The sequence below is a fragment of the Doryrhamphus excisus genome, linkage group LG9 (assembly GCF_037039965.1).
Source record: "Doryrhamphus excisus strain RoL-2023G ecotype Guam linkage group LG9, RoL_Dexc_Guam_v1.1, whole genome shotgun sequence".
In the NCBI taxonomy this organism is placed as follows: domain Eukaryota; kingdom Metazoa; phylum Chordata; class Actinopteri; order Syngnathiformes; family Syngnathidae; genus Doryrhamphus; species Doryrhamphus excisus.
Genome location: NC_136365.1, coordinates 19,220,526 through 19,240,591, shown reverse-complemented (window position 1 = coordinate 19,240,591; position 20,066 = coordinate 19,220,526). Strand labels below are relative to the sequence as shown.

At 46.6% G+C, this 20,066-nt stretch overlaps 4 protein-coding genes and 2 long non-coding RNA genes across 7 annotated transcripts; 5 read left to right on the top strand and 1 right to left on the bottom strand.

Annotated features, from left to right (window-relative positions):
- Positions 1–385: 385 nt before the first annotated feature.
- ptcd1 (pentatricopeptide repeat domain 1) lies at positions 386–4,479 on the top strand. Its single transcript, XM_058074460.2, has 8 exons — positions 386–951; positions 1,207–1,347; positions 2,334–2,552; positions 2,627–2,728; positions 2,795–3,409; positions 3,480–3,596; positions 3,686–3,868; positions 3,949–4,479. The coding sequence occupies exons 1-8, from the start codon at positions 532–534 to the stop codon at positions 4,147–4,149; spliced, it is 1,998 nt and encodes a 665-aa protein (XP_057930443.2). The 5' UTR covers positions 386–531; the 3' UTR covers positions 4,150–4,479.
- A 407-nt stretch (positions 4,480–4,886) lies between these two features.
- Positions 4,887–5,623, top strand: LOC144899778 (uncharacterized). The gene is made up of 3 exons (XR_013628066.1): positions 4,887–4,982; positions 5,299–5,438; positions 5,507–5,623. It is a non-coding gene; the product is annotated as an uncharacterized LOC144899778 (long non-coding RNA).
- Positions 5,624–6,439: 816 nt separating this feature from the next.
- On the top strand, positions 6,440–6,986 carry LOC144899782 (uncharacterized). The gene is made up of 3 exons (XR_013628069.1): positions 6,440–6,534; positions 6,668–6,818; positions 6,896–6,986. It is a non-coding gene; the product is annotated as an uncharacterized LOC144899782 (long non-coding RNA).
- A 1,071-nt stretch (positions 6,987–8,057) lies between these two features.
- Positions 8,058–11,898, top strand: LOC131139787 (uncharacterized). Its single transcript, XM_078793566.1, has 15 exons — positions 8,058–8,115; positions 8,205–8,327; positions 8,401–8,556; positions 8,638–8,691; positions 8,773–8,996; positions 9,064–9,143; positions 9,220–9,300; positions 9,382–9,459; positions 9,537–9,641; positions 9,744–9,849; positions 10,504–10,567; positions 10,728–10,954; positions 11,032–11,111; positions 11,207–11,296; positions 11,759–11,898. Exons 1-15 carry the CDS (start codon positions 8,108–8,110, stop codon positions 11,840–11,842), a joined length of 1,560 nt encoding a protein of 519 aa, XP_078649692.1. The 5' UTR covers positions 8,058–8,107; the 3' UTR covers positions 11,843–11,898.
- Positions 11,854–17,041, top strand: LOC144899828 (uncharacterized). Of its 2 annotated transcripts, none has more exons than XM_078793568.1 (10): positions 11,854–12,020; positions 12,906–13,014; positions 13,112–13,178; positions 13,245–13,471; positions 13,541–13,620; positions 14,756–14,842; positions 14,941–15,018; positions 15,103–15,207; positions 15,506–15,605; positions 15,699–17,041. In XM_078793568.1, the coding sequence occupies exons 1-10, from the start codon at positions 11,934–11,936 to the stop codon at positions 15,767–15,769; spliced, it is 1,011 nt and encodes a 336-aa protein (XP_078649694.1). In that variant the 5' UTR covers positions 11,854–11,933; the 3' UTR covers positions 15,770–17,041. The 2 variants fall into 2 exon arrangements, with proteins under 2 accessions (XP_078649694.1, XP_078649693.1); XM_078793567.1 differs by having other exon boundaries at positions 11,858–12,020; positions 13,109–13,178; positions 15,699–17,034.
- smcr8b (Smith-Magenis syndrome chromosome region, candidate 8b) lies at positions 15,995–19,942 on the bottom strand. The gene is made up of 4 exons (XM_058089710.2): positions 19,500–19,942; positions 18,228–18,640; positions 16,754–18,163; positions 15,995–16,678 (listed from the first exon to the last, which is right to left on the bottom strand). The coding sequence occupies exons 1-4, from the start codon at positions 19,683–19,685 to the stop codon at positions 16,285–16,287; spliced, it is 2,403 nt and encodes an 800-aa protein (XP_057945693.2). The 5' UTR covers positions 19,686–19,942; the 3' UTR covers positions 15,995–16,284.
- Positions 19,943–20,066: the final 124 nt, after the last annotated feature.

Genomic DNA, 20,066 nt, shown 5'->3' with positions numbered 1-20,066 from the left:
TGCCATGTGACGTAAACCGGATGTAGTGCCGTCTGCACATGCGCATTATCGATTGTGTAGTGACACATACTACTACTATTAAAAGTCAGCCAAACGGTCCTGTCTGTTAACAGATCATGTCAAGATTTAATAACTTTTTTTTGTTTCTTCAAAATTATTAGATTTGTTTTTCGTTATTGTTCATTTTCAGTACATATTTCGCGCTGGTGGCCATCAAGCAGGTTTATCGATCGATTACCACTGTAGTCGATTGGCTTGGGCACTTTAATTGGATTATATGAGGGTTTTTAATGAGGTCAGATGGTTATTATTGAACGTAATTTTACGTAAAGGCTGTCATTTTTATGCAATAAATCAGCCAGGTGAGTGTTTGCTCGTGTTCGTTCGAAATCGACTATGCATGTCTGCTGTGGTTTACGTCATACAACATGGCGGCGCCCACAAACACGCACCAAAGCAGTGCTTGTCATTAAAAGTTGGGCAAATATGATCTTTCAATATGATTAGTTAATTAGTTTGTAATATTTCATCATGTTACCATCCGTAGCAAAGCTTTGCGCCCGAAACGGCACAATATCGGTTTGGTTTGCTTCGTTCCGTTCACCAGCGGTCAACAATGGAGCTTTTCGGTGTTTATCTTCGCCACCCGCGGTGATGTTCTTCCTCCCAGCAGCTTCACAGGAGCCAAACGTCCGATGGGTGTCATTGTCGTGCATATCACGGCAGCATAAAGATTTGCCCTCAGCCCCAATTGAAAACGAGAACTTCGGCTCTTTTTCCACAGACATATCCGCTCGGAAGATTTTCAAGAAAAGCAGCCCGGAAATGTTTGACTTGAGGTACCGAGAAGACGAGGACCAGACGCCGGATAAACCTGTCCGCAAGCCTGCGAGGAGAAATACTACCTACTGGTACTTCTTACAATGCAAGAAGCTGATTAAAGCAGGAAAGGTTAGTGTTATTGGGAAGCTTACTACAAACTGCAATACCATACAAACACAGAAGCCATTAATAATAACACCACTGTAGGTAGAGAGTAGGGTTGTCCATTGCTGAAAATATGTCATTGCAACTAATCACATATTGTCCATAGTTAACTCACAATTAATCACATAGAAGTTCTATCAATAATAAGTAGTGATGTACGTAAAAATAATCTAAATAAAGTATGTGGATGATAAAAACTAATGGGAAGTCTGCTTTCAGCTTCAGGAGGCGTTGGATATGTTCAGCAGAGACATGCTTCAGATAGAGAGGCTCCAGCCTGAAGAGTACAACTACAGCGTCCTCATCGGGGGCTGTGGACGAGCAGGAAATCTCAAGAAGGCCTTCAAGCTCTACAACGATGTGAGGACACAGCATGCATACGCCCATCACATCCATAACAGAGCACTTGTGTCATTATAGAGGATTTTTGGCTAGGATTTTTGAAGTAGACTCATCAAAATAAAAGCACTTGTGTCATATAGAGGATTTTTGACTAGCATTTTTGCTGCAGATTCTTAAAAGCAATGGTGCACTCCTGTCATTGAGGATTTTTGGCTCGGATTTTTGAAGTAGACTCATCAAAATAACAGAGCACTTGTGTCATCATATAGAGGATTTTTGGCTAGGATTTTTGAAGTAGACTCATCAAAATAACAAAGCACTCGTGTCATCATATAGAGGATTTTTGGCTAGTATTTTTTTAAATAGACTCATCAAAATAACAGAGCACTTGTGTCATCATATAGAGGATTTTTGGGTAGGATTTTTGAAGTAGACTCATCAAAATAAAAGCACTTGTGTCATATAGAGGATTTATGACTAGCATTTTTGCTGCAGATTCTTAAAAGCAATGGTGCACTCCTGTCATTGAGGATTTTTGGCTCGGATTTTTGAAGTAGACTCATCAAAATAACAGAGCACTTGTGTCATTATAGAGGATTTTTGGCTAGGATTTTTGAAGTCGACTCATCAAAATAACAGAGCACTTGTGTCATCATATAGAGGATTTTTGGCTAACATTTTTGCGGTTGGCCCTGAAAAACAGCAGGGCACTTTTGTCATATAGAGGATCTTTGACTAGTGTTTTTAAGTAGATACCCTAAAACAGCAGGATATATAGAGGATGTTTGTTTTTACAGTAGGTTCTCAGCAGCAAGCTCGAGTAATATAGACAATCTTTAACGAGCATTTTTGCAGCAGATTCCTAAAAATAACAGCCCACTTCTGCTATGTAGAGGATCTTTGACTTGTGTTTTCGCTGTAGATTCCTGAAAAGAGGTCTGCCCTGGTTGCAATGCCCTGATACTGTATTCTGTACAGTCACATAGACGTGTGTACACTTTCAGATGAAGAAACGAGGTCTGGAGGCGTCGGACGCCACCTACACGGCTCTCTTCAATGCCTGCGCCGAGTCGCCCCACAAGCAAGTGGGTCTCCACCAGGCGCTCAAGTTGGAGCAAGAACTGCGGCGCAAACGCTACCCCCTGAGCACCGTCACGTACCACGCCCTCCTGAAGACACACGCCCTCTGTAACCACCTGCAGGCCTGCATGCACACGCTGAGGGTTAGCCATTTGTGGAAATTTGAAGTTGTTCGTTTCAGCATGGACTTATTTGACGTGTGCGTCTGCACGTGCAGGAGATGCTGCAGAACGGCCATGCTGTCACTCAGGAGACGTTTCACTACTTGCTGATGGGATGCCTGAAGGACAAAGACATTGGGTTCCGGCTGGCTTTGCAGGTGTGGAGCATATTTTCTTCAATTCTTTTGGTCGAATTGAACTTATATAGGAAATGATTTTTCCAGGTTTGGCGCCAGATGCTGAAGTCAGGGATTCTCCCAGACTCCAACAACTACACTCTGCTTTTGAGGACCGCAAGAGATTGTGGGTTGGGCGATCCAGCGCTAGCCTCCAGCATCCTGCTCCGGTCACACATGGAAGAATGCGAGTCCCGCGTCAAGTCAAGCAAAGCTCCCATTGATGTTGACCTCCTGGAGCGGGAGATGTTTATCCAACCTGATCTCCATGGCATTGACGAGCACTCCAACGATACGCAAAACTCTTTAGTGCCATTTAGACCAAATGAAGCTGGACTGCTGCCTTCTATCTCCACACCCAACCTGCTGGACCTCCTGGAGGGAAAGTGGAATGGCTCCATCTCCATCGGCAGCGTGGACGGACCCGCTGATAGACTCGCTCTCATCGGCGGAGGCGAAGGTTTGCTGGGGAAGATGGCGGCAAACGGGCTCAAGCCGGACATCCGGACGTTGACCCTGCTGGCTGACACCATGGCGCCGGGCGTCCAGTCTTTGGAGACGCTCTTGAAGGTCGCCAAGCAGCATCGCATCAAGCTGGACACCGCCTTTTACAACTCGGCCATCCGTAGGGCTGCCAGAACTGGTGACCTTGATGGAGCTAAGGTGGGCACTCGGGCATGTACACATCTTAGCGGACATGTTGGATAATTGTACACAACCGTCTCTCTTCCAGGATGTGTTGAGTGTGATGCGGAAGTGCAACGTCGGCGTGGATGTGCAGACGTTTGGAAGTCTCGCAATGGGCTGCCAGCGACAGAAAGACGGACTTCAGCTGCTCAAAGACATGGAGGTAGGTGACGATGACGAGATGTTGCTATTACTAACTACAGTATGTACAAATAAAGTAACCCATTAAAAATATATATTTTCTTCCCATAGGAGGCGGGATTAAGGCCCAACGTCCATGTGTTTTCCGCCCTGATTGGCCAGGCAAGTCGCCGGCTGGATTACATTTACCTTAAAACGCTCCTGAAAAGCATGCGTAACATGAGGGTGTGGCCTAATGAAGTCATCGTCAAACAGCTGGAATTTGCCGCCCAGTACCCTCCCAACTACAACCAGGTAAGAAATGGCGCGCCATGTCACATGTTACCGCTCGTCATGTGGGGTAAATAACTGCTAAGTTGTCGCTCACCCCCCAGTACAAGTCCCGCAACAACTACCTGGTCCAGATCGATGGTTTCCGCGGTTACTACCAGCAGTGGTTACGTGCCATGCCGGCCCAGGACGAGCGGTCGGAGCTCCATTCTGAGTCTCAGCTGGTGGCAGATGAGAAAACGGAAGCTGGCGCACCTGGGAGGCTGATTGAGGCCCCCGAAGAACCAAAGCGCAATGGCGAGTAGACATCACCTTCGGAAAAAGATTAGCATCACGGAATCAGACTGTGACCCGGCATAGATGGACACTTCAGTCGTTGAATGTGATTCTTTAAACAGTTCATTCTTAATGATTACTGTCAATACATGATTATTCTTATTAATTTGAAATGTATTAGTTATTAACTCCAGGGAAACTATGAATAACAGTAACAATGTGTTGGGGGCTGCTTGTGTATAAACATTGGGAATTCTGGGAATTGAGTTAACATGAAACATAAGCTCCATGACATTATACAACTAGAAGATTATAAAAAAATAAACTTGTATTTATGGAAATAAATGTATGTAATAATTGTTGCCTGCTATTCTTTTAAAGGCACCTCGCAACACAAACAATATATCACACCAACACAATAATATTACAAATATCATACACAATTGTTCCCTTTTATTAGCTGCCATTGTGCAAAGTAAGTAGAGAAAAGCAAAAATGAGTATCGATATGATAACGACCCTATCTCGCTATGGTAAAGTCGGTATTAGATCGATTATACACCACTACAAAAAAACACACGAAGAAGAAAAGCGGAAGTGACCATTTTATGAGCTACCGTTGTACAAAGTAGGTAGAGAAAAGTAAAAATGACTATGAAATAATTTGCCATGACAATAATTCAAACACAAAGGAGAACCAAAAATATCAATCTCATCACGATAGTATCGATATGATAACGACCCTATCTCGCTATGGTAAAGTCGGTATTAGCTCGATTAGCCACCGCTACAAAAAACCCACGAAGAAGAAACGCGGAAGTGACGCTGGAGTGGCGCGAAAAATTAGAACGTTGACAACGTCGGTAAGTAATGTTCTTTTGGTTGACAATTTCCTAATATCAGTTATTTGCCCTGCAGTGTGACAGAAATATGAGTATGTATATGTTCCCCCTGTGTTACTCATTTATCGAGTCACGACTAGCTAACGACTTTAGCTAGGCTAAAATAAATTGTGGTCGACAGTCAGGGTACACTCCCTCAACAACTTACAGAAAAGGCTGAAAAGGAAGGCTATAGTATTGATATACTTATTTTATACTTATTTTAATCTGTGCCGTTACTCCCGGTCACATGTAAGATATTGGCTATCGTAATTAACGAATAGTCCTTGTTTTTCAGATCGTTCGTAATGTGCACAGCCGTAGATAATGGAGAGATAATCATCCTCAGTGATGACGACGTCGAAGATGACAACCGGGACGCATCCTGCTGTGAATCTTCAGTTGTCATTTTGGAGACGGAGGATGTTCCCAGGAAGGGTAATTTACATTCCCATCAATGTCTTTTCTCTTGAATGTATTTAGATCACCTGTCTTCTGTGTTGCAGACTGCCCGCTGTCTCCCAGCAAGATGAATGAAGACTTAGTCGTCACCTTCACCCGTCCTGCCGAGCTGTTACCGCACGCGCGCTACGACTGTCCCATACACCCTTTCACGTGAGGCCATTTTCCACACCGCATAATAACCTGAATAGTGTACCCACTACACTATATTTTTAAATGTCTTAACGACCTTGCGCCTTCTTATTTATCTGATCTGCTTTTACCATATCAACCCTCGCAGACCCTGCGGTTCTCCGGCACTGGCCTTTTAACTATACCAAAACCCAGAACAAAATCCCATGGTGAGGCAGCATTTAGCCACTATGGCCCCAACCTGTGGAACAGCCTGCCGTAGAGCCTCAGGACTGCAGAGACTGTTGATATTTTTAAAAGAAGATTAAAGACGCACCTTTTTAATCAGGCTTTTAACTAATATTTTAAACTCTTCTTACGTTTTTATCTTTTTAGTTCTATTTTATGCTTTTAGTCTTTGGCTTTTAACTCCAGTGTTTCCTCAGAGGGGGTCCTCCACACTGGGGGCTGTGTCGGGTCTGCTGATGGGGGTACTGTCCTTGGGTCCCTTCGACCTGGCCGGCTGGGGGTTCCTCCCTTTGATGTGGGGGCCCATCTGTCTGTCGGAGTCGGGGGGCCCGGGTGCTGGTCCCCCGATGGCACGGCCGGTGGCTCCAATCCAAAGGTGGCGTTTCCTTGACCTCAGTGCCATGCCATGTCTTCCTACTGTGGGTGTGTGTGTGTCTAGTATGGAGAGTGGGAGGGAGGGGCTTTCTTTGTAATTGTTTCTTTTTAATTGTGTCGTTTTTAATTCTATAAAGCACTTTGTGTTGCATGTCCTTGCAGGAAAAGTGCTCTACAAATAAAGTTGATTTGATTTGATGCACTATCTGTACCCACTACATGTCCTCTGCCTTGTGTCATCCTCAGTGCTACAGACAACTGTATCGAACCTGTGTCTGGGAACGAGCACCAATGCGAGCAGTGCTTTTGCTATATCTGTGACAAGCTAGCATCCACGGTATGTGAACTATCAAAGAATCAGAATCAACAACATTGTTGACAAAATTCCACATATTTAATTCCTGTAGCAAGTTTTTTCGAAGTTGCTTAGCGGTTTTGTGTCTTTTGTGTGTGTGTGTGTGGGTTTACAGTGTGAAAAATGGCTTGTGAGCCAGGTGTGCCACTGCAACAGCCACAAGAAGAGTGACTTCTGGAACGCACTCCGAAATGGCTTGCTGATGGGTCAACTGGAGGCCTTTCAGTTCACCTTGTCTGAAATGGATGACAAACTCCGACACGCAGGTACGCTTACTGTTCTTGCTTCTACACGGCAAGCTCACCATTTGTGTGTCCCTCATGTCACTGAATGCCTCCCACAGAGTCACAGTTGCGGATCTTCAAATTCCAGCTCAAAGATAACTTCACATTGTTCCTCCAAGGCAAGAGTGTGAATGACCACCTGGTTTACGAGTGAGTGATGCCCTTAACATGCTATGTTACCTCAAAATTATTTTAGACATCATTTTTTATCATTGAGTCGATGAGATAATGTCGCTTGTTTAAATCACAACCTCCTGTTTTTCTTCCCTCCCAGCTACACCCCGGTGTACGAGTGTGTGTCATCGTTCTTGAACCAAGCAGACGAGGAAGACGACAGAGCTGCAGCCGTCATGAGGCTGGCAGCAGCGGAGGCGTTTATTCAACATGACAGACGGTAGACGAGCACACACGCATTCAATTCAATTAAATCAAATACAAGTTTTATTGTTGTGTTAAACCATGCCAAAGTGTCAGATAATGAGGTTTTTGCGCAGCCCGACACCTTTCAAACCTTTCTTGGTCATGTTGAAGAGTCAGAGCATCAAGCTGTAAGTCCATGTCGGGACTTGCTAATAGACTTTTTCACCACAATTGTTGTCAGTCCCGCAAAAACATGTAATGACCACAGTTCCACTACCGATGTTGTGTCAAGATTGCCTGCACTCCATAAACGTGGACCTACGTTCCCACTCTTTGAATTCATACAGTCAGGGATCTGCTACCAGTAGCTCCGAACCGCTTTTCAAGTACTGTAGTTCTCCAAAGGCTTTATTCATTATTAAAATTGGAAAGTGAGGCTTCAGCAGTCGTCTGGAAGTCCTCGTAAGAGCTTGACATTGTGGACCAATCACAGTGGAGTGGCCGTGGCTGGAGGCGAGCAGTTTGTGGAATAAATTAAAACTTACTGTTTTGGCCGTACAGCAAGAATAGGTGCAGATTCTGGAAACTCTAGAAAGCGTTCAGTGCGGATTATCGTGTGTAGCTGCTCTATAGGATTCCACACAAAGGACCGAAAATGAGCATAATAGTTCCCCTTTAACAAAGGGTGCCACTGTGGTTGCAGTTGGCACTGCGTCAAACTATTTGTAATATTTGACCTTATCTAGCTGCGTTAGAAGATGACAATATTACACTGTACTGGATCGCTTTCAATGAACCTAATACATTGGTGTGTGGGTATATATATTTCTTGATAATACCTCTGTTTGTCTTGCAGGATTTCCGCATCTCAGTCACCCTTCGCTAATGTAAACAACGCAAAAGTGGCGCTGATGCAAAGGTGGAGACTCCTACTTGAAAGCAGGCTAGTGTGTCATTTTTAAAAGTGTGTCCTCAACTGTGTGTGTGTGTGTGTGTGTTTTCTCTCAGGGTGGTGGGGTCGCTGCAGAGGCAGATGGTGATGGCTGATTTCCTACCATGCTTCAGACAGAAACTGCAGGATTTTTACAGCAAGTTGCACTTCCCTCCTGAGCTGAAGAACATGAGGTTGAGGTGCGTGTGTCTTTTCCACTCTCGCATGGCGTGTACTGTAACTCTAACTGCACTGCAACTGTGTGTGCTGCAGCTTGAGCGTGCGCCCTTGGGATGACGTCCTGCTAGTGTCAGTCTTGAAGGGGCAAAACGTGCTGGGGGTGCGCACTAATAAAGGCAAGAAGGACACCATGTTGGAAGACATGGCGGTGATTCTCCTGAGGGTGGAACGACTCCTGGAACAGAAAAGGTACACAGCGGACGTGCGCTGGCTGACATCACATTTTCAGTTATTATAATAATAATAATCGAGGCTTATAATTATGCGCAGATTCAGGGAGTTAAGTCGCTACCTAAGAGCCGTGCACTCGGATCAGCCCAAACGGTAAGTTTTCCGTTGCAGATAAACGCCACATGGCGGCACTTTGTCGACACCCACCCCTCCACCTCTCCATTGCCCTCCTAGCTTGCTGCGGTTGAAGGACCTCATCCCTTTCTTCATGTGCTTGGACGGCGACTTCACTGTGGTGCAAGGCAGCTTCCTGGTAGCGAACGGACCCGCCTCTCGCCTCACACCACAGCTCTTCCTGTTGTACCTCCGCACGTTGAGCACAGCCATGGCGCCCAAGTGGACTATCAGCCAGACCTGCGAGCTCTGCGCATTTCAGGATGAGTGGGCGCCAATAGAAGGTTAGGAAGAGTTTGGTGTCAATGCACGGGGTTAGTATCCAAAAAGGTTGACCCCTCTCTGATTCAGGTGCGGCGCCACTGACCATTCTAGAACTGGTCCGCTTCACACTCGAGGTGCATAGATGCTGTTTGGCTGTCCGTATGAATGTAAGTGTGCCTGTCGTATGATCACCTTCTGAGATTTGTCTTTAAAAAAAATTGCATGAACATGTTCATTGTCCAGTCTGAATGTTGGATCTATCTGCTCCAAATCGTGCAAGATGACATCCCCTTTCTTCCGGATCCCAGTCAAGTGTGCCAACAAGTAGGTTTGTCCTCCACAGTTACTGCCCTTATTTACTCGCGCATCTGCTTCAATTGGATTTATTCCTTCCTTTTCATCCAGGAAGCTGTCCAGCCTGTCAATTCCATTCTGCACGACGAGTCCAGCAGCAAGATACAGATCCCGCCTCACTTTGTGTCGGTATGAACACGAACATCCCATGTGCGTGATACTTTTATAGTGGTTTGCATAACGGTGTGTGTGTGTGCCAAGTGCAGCATTTCCCGGATCGGGCCATGTTGCTTCTGACCACTGGGGCTTTTGGCCAAGTAATCCTCCATCCTGATCTGAGTCCAGTCATTCCCATTCTGTGCACGTTTCAGGTTGGTCCAACTATTGTATTGGTAGTGGAATATAAGTATTGTGCATCATGATCCCCAATGGTTAGTTTGTGGTAAGATCCTGATATGTTGCTTGTATGGCAGAAAAAACAGTGGGCTCTCCGCTGGCTTTGGAACTACCTGTTGCCCAGCCATGAACACCGTATTGACCTCATAAAGAAGATCTATCAGGAGCTGGAAAACCATGCGGGTATGATTGCATACATGTTTTGATGACTGCTGGAATCAGGGATTGTGTGTCAGAAAGGCTAGCTATCAGTAACGGTTTCATTTATCAGTGTCCTAACTGTGTTTATTTTGTGTAAGTAAGCGGTTGTGTGTGTGTGTGTGTGTGTGTGGTGTTACAGCGTTTCTTGCCTGCATGCATGCAAACTACGAGCTCACCGGAGTTGCTGATAGCCATTTTGACTACAATTGGCATGTCTAGTAGTTCCGCAAAAAATATGTAATAACCACATTTCCACTACCGAGTTTGTCACAATTGTCTGCACTCTATAAACGTAGACACACGTTACCGCGTATGAACTCATTGTGGTAAGTCAGGTCTCCAACTAGTAGCACCTAGCCACATTTCATTTAACTCTCCAACGCCTTTATTCGTTGATCAACCCCTATACCTACAAAGACAGGAAGTCCTCGGGAGAGCTTGGGAGTATGACCAATAACAGCGTGGAGGCGGGCCGTGGGTGGAATAAATTAAATCAGACACTTTTGGAAATGCAGCTGTGATAGATGCCGATTCTGGAAGATCTAGAAAGCTTTCTGTGCGGATTATGGTGTGTAGCTGCTCTATAGGAGTCCACAACTCTGATGTCTGATGTCTTTGTCTCTTCCCTCTCTGCAGGAGTTGCTCAGATGTGTTTTCCAACCGATAAAGTGCTGTTCCCTGCTGCCAAAGACTGGGTCCAGTAAGTACCGTTGGATCCCAGTAGCTTAGCCAAGGACACATGACGTCTTAGGGCCTCACAGCTTGTGTTGCCCCTGTCGTCGTCAGACCTTACTGCATGATCGAGGAGGTAGATGTTTGTCTGCTGGCAAATTGCTAATCATTTGTTCTTTTTATTCTAGTCGTCTGGAGCTGAACGACCTCCTCCCTTTTCTGATTAGCTTGGAGGGCAACTTCCCAGTGGCCCTCAAGACTTTGTTCCCGCAAGGGAACGGGCCCGTGTCGCGTCTCACGCCACACCTCTTCCAGTTTTACCTCCAAACGTTCATCACGGCGACGGTGGCCAAGCTGAGTCTTTCTTATGAAGGCCGGCTTTGTTCAGTCATGCACCAATGGCAGCCAATCGATGGTCAGGAAAGCTTTTATTGTGATCTTGTGTCTCTTCCCCCTCCCCGCCCCACAAGAGTTTATCATCTCTGGTTTTAGGTGCGGTACCGCTGTCGCGTTTGGAACTGGTCCGCTTTGCAATCAAGGCACTTAGATGCTCCCCAGTGGTCCACGTGGATGTAAGTGTGGTACTTTGGCAACATGTGACCTGCTGTTGGAACAACTTGCTAAATATGAGTAGAATGTGGCCTGATCTCATGTTTTCTTCAACCAGTCACAGTCTTGGGTCCAACTGCTCGAAATCTTGAGCACGCCTGAGAAGAAATGCAACAGTCTTTCAGAACCAAGTGGAGTGTTTCTGCAAGTAGGTTTTTTTTTTTCTACATGCCTTCTTTAATATGAACAAAGCATTGAACGTTAGGGGGCCGCTCTGCCCTATAGAAGGTGAATATCATTTAATTTGATTTTTTTTTAAGTGTCGGATCACAAGAAAAGTCATTTAAGGCTACATTTCCTATTGCACAGGTCAATATATTGTCAGCACAGTCCTCGCAAACACACACCAGTGTTTCCCACAGGACCGTAAACTACTTGTGGCCAATTTCACCTACAATTTAAACAGATGCAGAATCTCGTTGTGACTACGTCGATGTGTAGTTTACAGACGCTCCTATTATCTGTGTATGAGTAGTAATGGCAAATCTAATTGTTGGGAATTGGATGGGGAAACGGTACACACGTAATGTAACCTTAGACTAGCACCCCATTAGCTGTAAATCTAGGTATAACACTATGCTAATTTTCCCCCATCCTTCTTTACATCCAGGAAGCTGTCCAGATTGTGAACACCATCCTGTGGAGAAAGTCCAACTTTAACATGAATATCCCACAATACTTTCTGTCGGTATGAACGGGACCATCCCACACCGAGCTTCCTTGTTGGTGTGTGTCATGAATAGTTTACGCGTGTGTGTGATTTGTAGCTTTTTCCAGATCAGGCCATGTTGCTGCTGGTCGTTGGGGCCTTGAATCAGCTCATCGTTCATCCTGATCTGAGTCCAATCATCCCCATTCTGTGCACCTTTAAGGTAGGTAAAAAGTGTTTGCTCCTTTCCTTTTTTTTATTAATGTTTGTCACATGTAAATGTTTCAAATGTAAATACAGTATTATTCAATGACAACACAATATTTAGTTTTAAAAAATGCTGATATCCACACTTCACATCACACTTCTCACATTCATTCATTTTCTACCGCTTATTCTCTCGAGGGTCGCGGGGGTGCTGGAGCCTATCCCAGCTGTCTTCGGGCGACAGGCGGGGTACACCCTGGACTGGTCGCAAGCCAATCACAGGGCCACATCTCACATTATTCACTGAAAACCCGATTAACAAGCAGGTTTATCCACCTCTACCGGGCCCCTCCAGCCGCATCCGCTACCTTCTGAAGATGCAGCACAAACGCACACTCGTCACACATCATCCGTAGTCCGACGCATCCCCCTACACTGAAAGTGCTACATAGTGTCTGCATGCTCCCAAATCCGCACTGAGGCGGTACTCGTCTCCAAAATTTACCCACACTTGGAAGTACAGTCGGTTGGGACCGGGGCTTTATAGCCGCTGCCTGACGGAGGATCACATCGCCAGCCTCAATCTCAACACACCCTGCCAAGGGTCGTTCTGGATGCTGCAGCGGGGGTCGGCCTTTGAAAGGAAGTATTGGCCGATATCGACACAGTCCTTTTTCACTGATATCGGCCAATACTGATGGGTGGCCGATCAATCAGAGCATCCCTTTTTAACACCACTGTATATATTACACCATTTTTAATTACATTTAGGGATGGCTTGTATTGACATCCTTCGTGATAAAATGCTCAGCTTTTCTTTATGCTGGAAGAAGTTTGGATATTCCTCATCCAATTCCAATTTTAAAATATGTCTTAACACATCTTCTGATGTTTTGTACAGCCACATATAATGTGGGCTCTCAACTGGTTCTGGAACCAGTTTTTGCCCAACAATGACTATCGCATCGGCATCATCGAGAAGATCTACCAGGAGCTGGAAGACCGGCCAGGTGTGATTCCAATAGTATTTTTTCCAGTCTTTTTTGTGATTGGCTACCCTGGTCGTGTGTGCTCCCATCCTTTCTTCTTTGTTCACTCATTCAGTAGGAGACGCTTCAGTGTGTCTTCAGTCCTCCAGACAAGTTCTTTTTCCACCTGCGCAGATCTGTGTCCAGTAAGTTTCACTTTTACCTGTGTGAATGATATCAATGTGTTGTTGATGTCTTTTTGCTTTTTGTAGCCGCATGCAGCTGAGCGACCTCCTCCCTTTCCTCCTCTGCCTGGAGGGGCACTTCACAACAGCACTGCAGAGCTTCTTCCCGCCCGAGACGGGGCTCGTCTCGCGTGTCCTGCCACATGAGTTCCAGGTCTACCTGTACATGCTCGGCACCAACACGGCACCGAAGCTGACTGTCGGCCACAATAGGGAGCTCTGCTATTCTGACAAGACGTGGGGGCAAATCTCAGGTCGGCAAAGTATCACCGTCACCGCAACGACCTGTCTCTTTCAGATGAGTTAACCCCTTTCCGCTTCAGATGAGACGCCGTTGCCGCGTTCACATCTGGTCTGCTTTGTACTCCAAGTCCATAGATGCAACCCGCGCATCCACACCAATGTAAGTCACCTTTTATTTGATTTCATATGCATTCTTTTTGGGTACAAATCTTATGTATTGTGGGACAGGAACATCATCAAATTAAAATACAATGCCTACAGAGGGGTTGTGTACTGAACTCCCACACATCAGCATATGAGAGCAAATATGAAGATAAAAGTATCTGTAAAAGGTGGGACAAAGTCAGGTGTGTTCAAGGACGGTATACAGAGTGAGATTATTATATTACTATACTGTATGGCCCATACAGGGTTTGTAAATTGATAAAATCTGATGTAGTTAGTTGTGTATCTAATCTACCACAGAGATTTACATCCCTACTTATTATAGATTAAAAAAAAACATTTTTCTATCTTAATTGAGTTAACTACGGACAAATTTCTATTAATCACAATTCAATATTTTAATCGATTGACAGCCCTATTTACAATGCACAAAACAAATTAGTCTGGCATACACACACACACCTTCCGTAAATGAGCCAAAATTTTGACACTGATTAGCGCAATCAGATTAATCAATTTTAAGATGATTAATCCCCTGTAGCAAATGTGTGTAACATTTTTGCCTGTATTGAATGAAGAGGACAGGATGATATATAATGTATTTGTATGTATTAATACACCAAATATGTCAGTCAAGCCAAAAGATAAAACTCTTTCATAGCAGAACATTTGAATCACACTTTAAACCCTGTTATTATGAGCAATGAGGGGTTGTGTTCAAGGACATCACGTCATTCAGATGTACGAGGATACTTAAATGTAGCATTTTGTGTGTGTGTTTTTTTTTCTCCTAATTTTATGTTGTTTATACACACACACACACACACACATTAGAAAGACCTTTTTGTGATGATCAGAGCTCCCCTGAAGGCATCGCAGGTTCTTATGAGTGAGGAATGAAGGTACTAGAGACATGAGTCGGAGATCCATGGCTTATACGGTGTTGAAATTGTGTTCATTTCCCAACGTTAGAAAAGAAAGGGACACTCCACTGTGCTTCCATCTGTTCTGTTATTTACACAAAAAAATTCACGTAATTAATACAATAAATTGGTTGCCAGCGTTATCTTGGACGGTTATCAATGTAATGTGACAATGAATAGCAGCACTGTTGCTTGTGTGTCCCACAGTCTAATTGTTGGGTGAGTCTGCTCAACATCGTGGGTGGAGGATATGACCGCAAATGGCTCTCACAACCACATGAGGTTTTCTTGCGTGTAAGTTTTTTTTTTTTTTTTTTTTACCAACTGTCTGCTTTTTTAAAAATCCACGTTTTCCATGCGGTCTGCGTTCCGTCTGTATCCTTGTCGAGCAGGAAGCCGTACGCATCGTGAATGTGATTCTGCAGACTAACTCTGGCGGCATCGTGCAGATCCCCCGACACTTCCTGCTGGTACGAACGTCTGCAACTGAGCTAATTATGTCATGCTTACTAATGGGTCACATACAGTAACAGTGTCTCTGTGTTGGTTGCCAGATGTACTGCGATCAAGCCCTGTTGCTGCTGCTCACTGAAGCTTTGAGACGGATCATCCACCATCCTGATCTCAGTCCAATCATACCCATTCTATTGACCTTTGAGGTACGCCCCCCCCCCCACACACACACACTCTGTTGACTGAAAAGTCAAAATCAAAGAAGTGAAGTAATAAATAAATATGAAAGCAACTTGAATAAAAGTGTAAATTAAAATGTCCTCAAATGAAAAATAAACTACTTTAAAAAAATGTATTTAGCTGGGATGGGCTCCAGCGACCCTCATAAGGAAAAAGTGGTAGAAAATGAATGAATAAAAATTATTTAAAGAAAAAAAAAACGTTTTTTTAATCATGGTAAAAGGACTTAAGTATACAAAATAATTGTTTTTTTCCCAATGCCAGAGGAACATGTGGGCTCTCTGCTGGTTCTGGAACCTGTGCGATGACAGTCTCCACGCCGCCATCATGCAGAAGATCTATCAGGAGCTGCAAGACACAACTGGTGTGTGTTTTGTTTTCCCCTTCTGAAAGCAAACCCTTCAATACCGGTGTGTGTGTGTGAAAACATCTGCTTCTGTCTCCTCTTCTTCCCCAGAGGACCCTGCAAGTTCTCTTACCTCCATTAGACACCTTCTGGATCATCGCGCCAGACACTGGAAGCAGTAAGTTACGTAGCTTTTTAGCAGGAGACGCCTGCAGCGCTTCCTCTCGCTATGCAGCCACGCCCCCTTCCTCGATCCCCTCTTGAAGACCACTTGCCATTTTTGGACTTTTGTTAAGAATGAATGTCTGTGAATGTGAACTTAGCATTGGGATATTTGGTACCCTTCAGTGACGAACACTGCTTCCATAACTGCCACATCAAAAACATAACACAGTTGAGATGGAATGTTTTGATGCATGATGTGTTTAATTATGTGCCTTGGGTGTTTGTTTTATTTTGAAAGTGCTATGGGTGGCAATGTTCCTCAGAACACCGCTGCAAAAGGATGCCTTTTTTTGAAATCTTTTATCAAGACTTCACATTAAAATCAAGCGTTAAACCACTAAAACGGGCGATGATCCTCAGTCACGCGTGCACGGGGAGAACATGCAAGCTCCACACAGAGATAGCAGAGGGTGGAATCGAACTTGTTTCCTAGCTGTGAGGCCTTAGCACTAACCACTCAGCCTCAATGTTTTTATGATGCGGTGTTTTTGTGGACGTGCAGCGGCACGTACGAGAAGCGTAACGCCGGTGGTCCACGTCCGGCGTGGTGCCGTTTGATGAGGTCGGACAGGAAGCGCATCACGCTGAAGTCGCCCGGCACGGACGGGGAAGCCTCTCCGTGATCGGGCGCTTTGGAACCGAACGTGAACAGGAGAGCCCAGTTGGCCAGCGCCGTCAGGCCGCTCTCCAGGTGCAGGAGATAGGTGGCGCCACGCGAGATGTTGGTGGAGCGGTCGGCCAGCGCTTTGACCAGCGAGCCGGCATAGGACGGACAGCGTAATGTCCTCTGGTCCAAGTCCAGCAGGCCCAGATAACGACTGTAGCGGCTCAGGGAGTGAAGCATGGCGGAAGATGATGATGTCGACCTTAGCGACCACAAGAACATGTCAAGGACACGCTACAAAAAAAAAAAACATTCATCGGATTAAAATTAAAGTCACCTGTGGATGCCCATCAGCCTCCAGGTGAGGAGGTCGCTCAGCTGCAGCGGCGTGCTCAAACACGGCATCACCGCACCAACGCCGGGGGCAGGCAGGAAAAGGCTCAGACCGTCCACCGTCTTCCTCAGCAGACCCTCATCGCCGCCGACTACCACCAGCGGCCGCCCGCTAAGCAAACAGAACACGGCATGCTGGGAAAAGGAGTTTTGCTTGAGGAAGCGCAGTGCTCGCAGCCCCGCCTTCTTTCGTGTCCGTTTGTCAGAGAGGACGCCGCCTCGGACCTTCTGGTGCGGGGAGGGCGGGTCCGAGGAGCCAGCTAAGCTGGTGCTGTCCCACGCCTCATCTGATGCTCTATGCGCCCTGAGCGGGGAGGAGGGCGGTGTGCTAAAGTTCACCAGGAGGTCAGGCAGCATCTGGTGGTTTGGTCTACTTCCTGTTCCATCGTCACCCAGGTTCCTCCCCCAAAGAACCTCCTTCGCTGTGACGTCACTGCTAATGAGTTTATCATCACAGGTCTTCATCTCTGTGTCATTTCTTGGCTCCTCCCACTTCTCTGAGAAACCATTACAAAGAGGCTGTGGCTCCGCCTCCTCCTCAGTGATGGCGGTGAGGTCCTCGGGGACGATTGACTCGGTGGTGCTCAGGACTTCGATGCTGTCCTCGCTGTTGGCTCGTCTGGTGTATGATCTCACTCGCCGGGGGACCGCCTCCGACCCGCCTCTCCTCGCTGTGGGCGCCTCAAAGTCCGAGATGTCTTGCCGCTGCGTGCGATATGAGCGCTCCGTCCCGAGCACTTCGATGCTGTCACTGCTGCTGACGCTTCCTGTCATCTCCATGATGCCCTGTGGGTCGGGGGTCACCTCTTCTCCTGCCTCCAGTTTGATTGGCAGCTCCTCCACGCAGGAGCAGAACGACTCGGGACTCACCGGCTGCTCGTCGCTTTGACTTCCTGTTGCTCTCGGTGATGCGCTCTCCTCCTCCTCCTCCTCTTCATCGTCATCAGGCCGCCACAGCTCAAAGAGGAAGTTGGTGATTTGTAGCTTCCTGGAGAGCGAGCGTGTGATGTGAGCGCGCCGCAGGGCGCTGGCGTCGCCACGGAGATGGCGCTCTGTGTGAGCCAGCTGCTCTTGCATCAGCAACAGGAAGTAGGCGTTGCAGAGCTCCTCTAAGGGCTTCAGGTGGCGCTCTGACCTGCAGGAAGTGGGTGGTAACAGGTGAGGAGGCGGGACTGCCGTCGTGTCCGTCAAGGCGGGGTCGTACGGCAAGAAGTCCGGCTGTTGGAGCTTCCTGTTCGGGTAGGAAGTCACCTGGCGGAGAAGTTCTTTGTGAGTGAAGATGGAGCGCTCCAGAGCTTCCAGCTCATCCGACTTTCCTCCCGCAACATCCCGCAGCAGCGTCGATCGTGCATACCTGAAACAGTCACATGATCACAGCTCTGTGGGCGGAGCTTAAGTGTTGCATGGTGAGATCTTACTGGAGCTCTTGTAGCTTCCTCTGCAGCTCCAAAGAAAAGGCCTGCCTGTTTCCTGTCTTGAGGCTGTCGGACGCCCGGGAGAAGCCCGCCGACAGCCGGGCGAAGTTCTCCATGAGCTTGGCCTCCTCCGAGCACACGTACGCCATGCAGAAGGGCCGCACCATGCCGCGTGCCTCCAGGTCGTACAATGTCACGTGCTGCACGTACGCAAAAGCGTCCTCCGCCGAGTCACCCAGGACCACCTTGGAGTCCTCGCTGAAGCTGAGGCGGGGGCCCGGGCAGGTGGGAGGCGCGTTGCAGGGGCCTGACGCCTGGTAGTCCACCGACATGATGCGAACGGAGAAGTGGTTGAGGTCAAAAGAACCGATGACTCCAGGGTCAGCTGGGATGGTCATCACGGGCGTCGGGCCCACCTGGACACACAATCACAGTAAATGCTGATGCCCCCTAGTGGCTGTGGGAGGTATGACAATCATAGGAAGGCTATCATGGCTGCTATGGACTTGGATCTTACAGGAAGTCACATTTTTTCAGGATGGGAAATATTTATTTTAATAAATACAGTATACTAAATGCTTTGACTGGGTTCGAACCTGAGGAGTTGCATGTTCTCCCCGTACATCTCCGGGTACTCCGGTTTCCTCCCACATTCCAAAAACATGCTAGGTTAATTAGCGACTCCAAATTGTCCATAGGTATGAATGTGAGTGTGAATGGTTGTTTGTCTACATGTGCCCTGTGATTGGCTGGCCACCAGTCCAGGGTGTACCCCGCCTCTCACCCAAAGACAGCTGGGATAGGCTCCAGCAGTAAGGATAATGAAACGGATCCAAACATAGCGTCTGGAATGCTATCTAATGGGGGTGTCACCAGACTTCTCGTTCAGTTTCAGCGCCGTGGTGCGTTCACGGTCCTCTCATGTCATTTCCAGATCTATTTAAAGACCGTATTCAGCATTTGAGCCGTCAAACCCGATAGACTAGAATAAATGTTTATTTGTATATATAATATACTCCAGTGTGATCTAATTTGAAAACAACTTCGTTGTTTCGTTGTAATTGAGCACCTTGGATGCTACTGCCACCTTGTGGTGGCTGGTATAAATCACCGCGCTTATGTTTTGAACGCAGCAGATTTTTTCGTAATTTAGAATCACCGCCATTTTATAATGACCTAATACTTTTAACTTATTAAAAAAAACCACTTTGCTGAATCATTGAAATGTTAAAATATAGATATTATATTTAAAATATTAGCACTGAAGCGGCTGACCTGCTCTGAGAACTCTGCCACCAGCACAAAGTCCTTGTGGAAGCTGGCCGTGGAGCTCCATGGCTGTCTGGGTGGAAACAGCGGTACGGAGAGCGTCTCCGGGAGAACCCCGGGGTCACCCTCCACCGCGTCCTCCCCGAAGCTCTCCGGCCCGGTGAAGGGCAGCAAATCCGGCGATGAGATCATCTCCTCGGCGGTGAACTTCTCTGTCCAATTTGGACATGAGAGACGGCGAAGCTAAACTTGAACTGTGACCACCATGTTGGTTCCTCAAACAAGTCATGTGAGCACGGATTAGTTCCAGTCGGGATACCTTCTTCCTATTTTTGTAGCTTCCAATGCGTTTAAAAAAATGTGAAATGAAACTTCTTTGGCCCGCTAAACTCTACTGTAACCGCGCATGTTTACACACGTGACCCACCAGCAGTGCAGCTGACTTGTTGCGAAATCTGCGAAAACAACTTTAACCGTGAAGCCACATAGGGAGCAGCCAACCACTTCCGGTCTACGCTTTCAAAATAAACACGAACACGTAACATCCGCTGATATCGAATCGTGTCCTTAAAA

Coding starts and splice junctions, on each gene's coding strand:
- LOC144899828 (XM_078793567.1), top strand. CDS start 11,934: ATGTTGCTGCTGGTCGTTGGGGCCTTGAATCAGCTCATCGTTCATCCT. Junction 13,472..13,540: donor GACGTGGGGGCAAATCTCAG/GTCGGCAAAGTA, acceptor TTTCCGCTTCAG/ATGAGACGCCGTTGCCGCGT. Junction 14,843..14,940: donor CACATGAGGTTTTCTTGCGT/GTAAGTTTTTTT, acceptor CTTGTCGAGCAG/GAAGCCGTACGCATCGTGAA.
- LOC131139787 (XM_078793566.1), top strand. Junction 9,144..9,219: donor GTTTGGCTGTCCGTATGAAT/GTAAGTGTGCCT, acceptor TTCATTGTCCAG/TCTGAATGTTGGATCTATCT. Junction 11,112..11,206: donor CCCCAGTGGTCCACGTGGAT/GTAAGTGTGGTA, acceptor TTCTTCAACCAG/TCACAGTCTTGGGTCCAACT.
- smcr8b (XM_058089710.2), bottom strand. CDS start 19,685: ATGATCTCATCGCCGGATTTGCTGCCCTTCACCGGGCCGGAGAGCTTC. Junction 18,164..18,227: donor AGGAAGCTACAAGAGCTCCA/GTAAGATCTCAC, acceptor TGACTGTTTCAG/GTATGCACGATCGACGCTGC. Junction 16,679..16,753: donor AGGCTGATGGGCATCCACAG/GTGACTTTAATT, acceptor GTGGTCGCTAAG/GTCGACATCATCATCTTCCG.
- ptcd1 (XM_058074460.2), top strand. CDS start 532: ATGTTACCATCCGTAGCAAAGCTTTGCGCCCGAAACGGCACAATATCG. Junction 3,410..3,479: donor GTGACCTTGATGGAGCTAAG/GTGGGCACTCGG, acceptor TCTCTCTTCCAG/GATGTGTTGAGTGTGATGCG. Junction 3,869..3,948: donor ACCCTCCCAACTACAACCAG/GTAAGAAATGGC, acceptor CTCACCCCCCAG/TACAAGTCCCGCAACAACTA.